We start from the raw sequence: 2,316 nt of genomic DNA on the forward strand, positions 1-2,316 counted from the left end.
CAGATATCGCAACAGCATTACCAACATCATCTACAGCAGCAGCAGCAGTAGCATTTTTTAAAATAACAGCAGCAACATCTGCAGTAGCAATTAGAGCAGCAGCAATATCGACAGGTAAAAATCAACTACAGCACGGGTTGCAATAATAGGTGTTGCAGCAGCATTGTTGAAAGCATCCTCAGCAGCAGATTTAACGGCGACGACCGCAGCTACGCAGCAGCAGCAGCAGCCACAACATCAGCAGCGACAGCAGCGACAGCAGCGACAGCAGCGACAGCAGCGACAGCAGCGACAGCAGCACCAGTGTCATCGTCATCAACAGGAATATTAAAAGCAGCAACATCAAATTGCTGCAGCAGCAGCAACAACAACAACAGCAGCAACAGCAGCCATATCAACACCATCAACAGCAGCAGTATAATCAGATTGTAAGAACAGCTGCAAAAAGAAACAAAAAAAAACTGCGGCTATAGCAACAACAGCAGACGTGAACAAACAACCGCAGCAACAGAAAGAAAAAATTATCGCAATCTTAAGAAGCTTTGCAACGCCAAAAACAACAGCAGCAAGTGTAACAACACCAAGAACAGCAGCAACAAAGACTGTACCACCAGCAGTGGTATAAGCAGCAAAAAAAAAGCAGCTGAGCATCAGTAGCAATAACAATTTTCCGTGGTAAAAGCAGCAGCTTTTGTAACCACGACCACGACGGCAGCAACACTTACAATAGTAAACCAACGATGGAGCCCGTAGATGGTGTTATAAATTGCTAGAAATAGTAGCTTCGAATGATATTTAACTGTTTTAAGAGTAGAGGTAATTTAGCTTGTTCTGTTGGGGGGTTTTTTTTATATATATGCATAGCAAATAAACAAAACGGGGTGGTCATGTTTGGAAAGCGTTTGATCATAGGTTGGTATGTTAAAGGTCGCTCAGAAGATACACGAAATCTACAATTATAAATATTAAGTAATAACAACAACAACAACAATAATTGCAGCACTGTCACCAACAGCAGTAGCTGCAGCACCAACAACAGCAGCATTTACAACGACAGCAGCAACAATAACAGTAATAAAGACAACAGCAGCAGCAGCAGCTTCAGCGATAGGAAGGACAACAACAGAAGCAATAACAACATCATCGGCAGGTCAGCAGCAACAACGCCGACAGCATTATCATCTTCAGCAGCAGCACCAACAACGTGTGAACTACCGAATAAAAGAGAGACTTTTGTGTGTGTGTGTGTGCGTGTGTGTGGCCGTGCGACATGCGAGACATAGCAGTCGAATCCCCCCCGCTGCCGTCTCAAAATAAGAGAAGGACGAAAACACGCCTGAGATAGTGGTGTAGTAGATATAATCTTGAAAAATGCGGGATGGTCACGGCGGGAGCGGATAGTTTTGATTGTAGGGCTCCTTGTTGAAAGACTCGATTGGAATCGACCGGAAGGCAAACATCAACAACAACAACAACAACATAGACACAGACAACGTTGCATTAGAAGGACTGTAATAAACAGCAGCAGCAGCAGCAGAAATAGCTACAACAGCAGCAATACGTGCAGCAACAAGAACCGCAGCAGTCACAACAACCGCAGCAGCAATAGTAGAAATATCATCTTCAGCAGCAGCAATAATAACTGCTGTAACACCTATAACAGCAGCGGCAGAGGCAGCAGCAGTTCTGGGAATTTTAGCAGCAGCAGCAGCAATAGATACGCCAACGCTAGCAGCTTCACCAACAGCAGCATGCAGCTGCAGCAGCAGCAGCAGTTCCAGGAATTTTAACAGCAGCAGCAATAAACACGGCAACGCTAGCAGCTTCACCAACAGCAGCAACAGCATCTGCAGCAAGACTAGCTGCGGCAGCGGCAGCAGCAATAGACACGGCAAGGTTAGCAGCTTCACCAACAGCAGCAACAAAAATCACAGCAGTAACAGCATCTGCAGCAGCAGCAGTCCTAGGAATTTTAGCAACAGCAGCAGCAGTAGCAACAGACACGGCAGCGCTATCAGCTTCACCAACAGCAGCAAGCAGCAGCAGCTAGTAAGAACAACAACGAATGTAACAGCAGTAACAGCATCTGCAGCAGCACCAGCTCCGGCAACGACAGCAGCATGCAGCAGCAGCAGCAGCAGTCCTAGGAATTTTAGCAGCAGCAGCAGCAGCAGTAGCAACAGACACAGCAGCAAGCAGCAGCAGTAGCAACAGACACAGCAGCAAGCAGCAGCAGTAGCAGCTAGTAACACCATCAGTCAGTTTGTTACAAGGCATTGTAAGAATCTCAGCTGGATATTTCAGATACGTGGAACC

At 46.3% G+C, this 2,316-nt stretch overlaps 2 protein-coding genes across 3 annotated transcripts in view; one reads left to right on the top strand and one right to left on the bottom strand.

Annotated features, from left to right (window-relative positions):
• Positions 1-272: 272 nt before the first annotated feature.
• LOC106872159 (high affinity cAMP-specific 3',5'-cyclic phosphodiesterase 7A) overlaps positions 273-2,316 on the top strand; it is a 126,240-nt gene continuing 124,196 nt past the window's right edge. Inside the window, exon 1 of one of the 2 annotated variants that reach the window (XM_052969929.1) lies at positions 273-2,316. This exon is cut by the window's right edge and continues 21 nt beyond it. The gene's annotated coding sequence lies outside the window, so the exon portion shown is untranslated. The other variant, XM_052969930.1, reaches the window with a different exon arrangement.
• Positions 1,383-2,316, bottom strand: part of LOC128248536 (antifreeze protein Maxi-like) — a 3,072-nt gene continuing 2,138 nt past the window's right edge. Inside the window, exons 2-3 of the mRNA XM_052969894.1 lie at positions 1,792-2,046; positions 1,383-1,757 (exon numbers count right to left, since the gene is read on the bottom strand). Coding sequence (XP_052825854.1) covers positions 1,383-1,757; positions 1,792-2,046 — 630 coding nt within the window. The remainder of the gene's footprint in view (positions 1,758-1,791; positions 2,047-2,316) is intronic.

Source organism: Octopus bimaculoides, chromosome 8 (genome assembly GCF_001194135.2).
Source record: "Octopus bimaculoides isolate UCB-OBI-ISO-001 chromosome 8, ASM119413v2, whole genome shotgun sequence".
NCBI classification, from domain to species: Eukaryota; Metazoa; Mollusca; class Cephalopoda; order Octopoda; family Octopodidae; genus Octopus; species Octopus bimaculoides.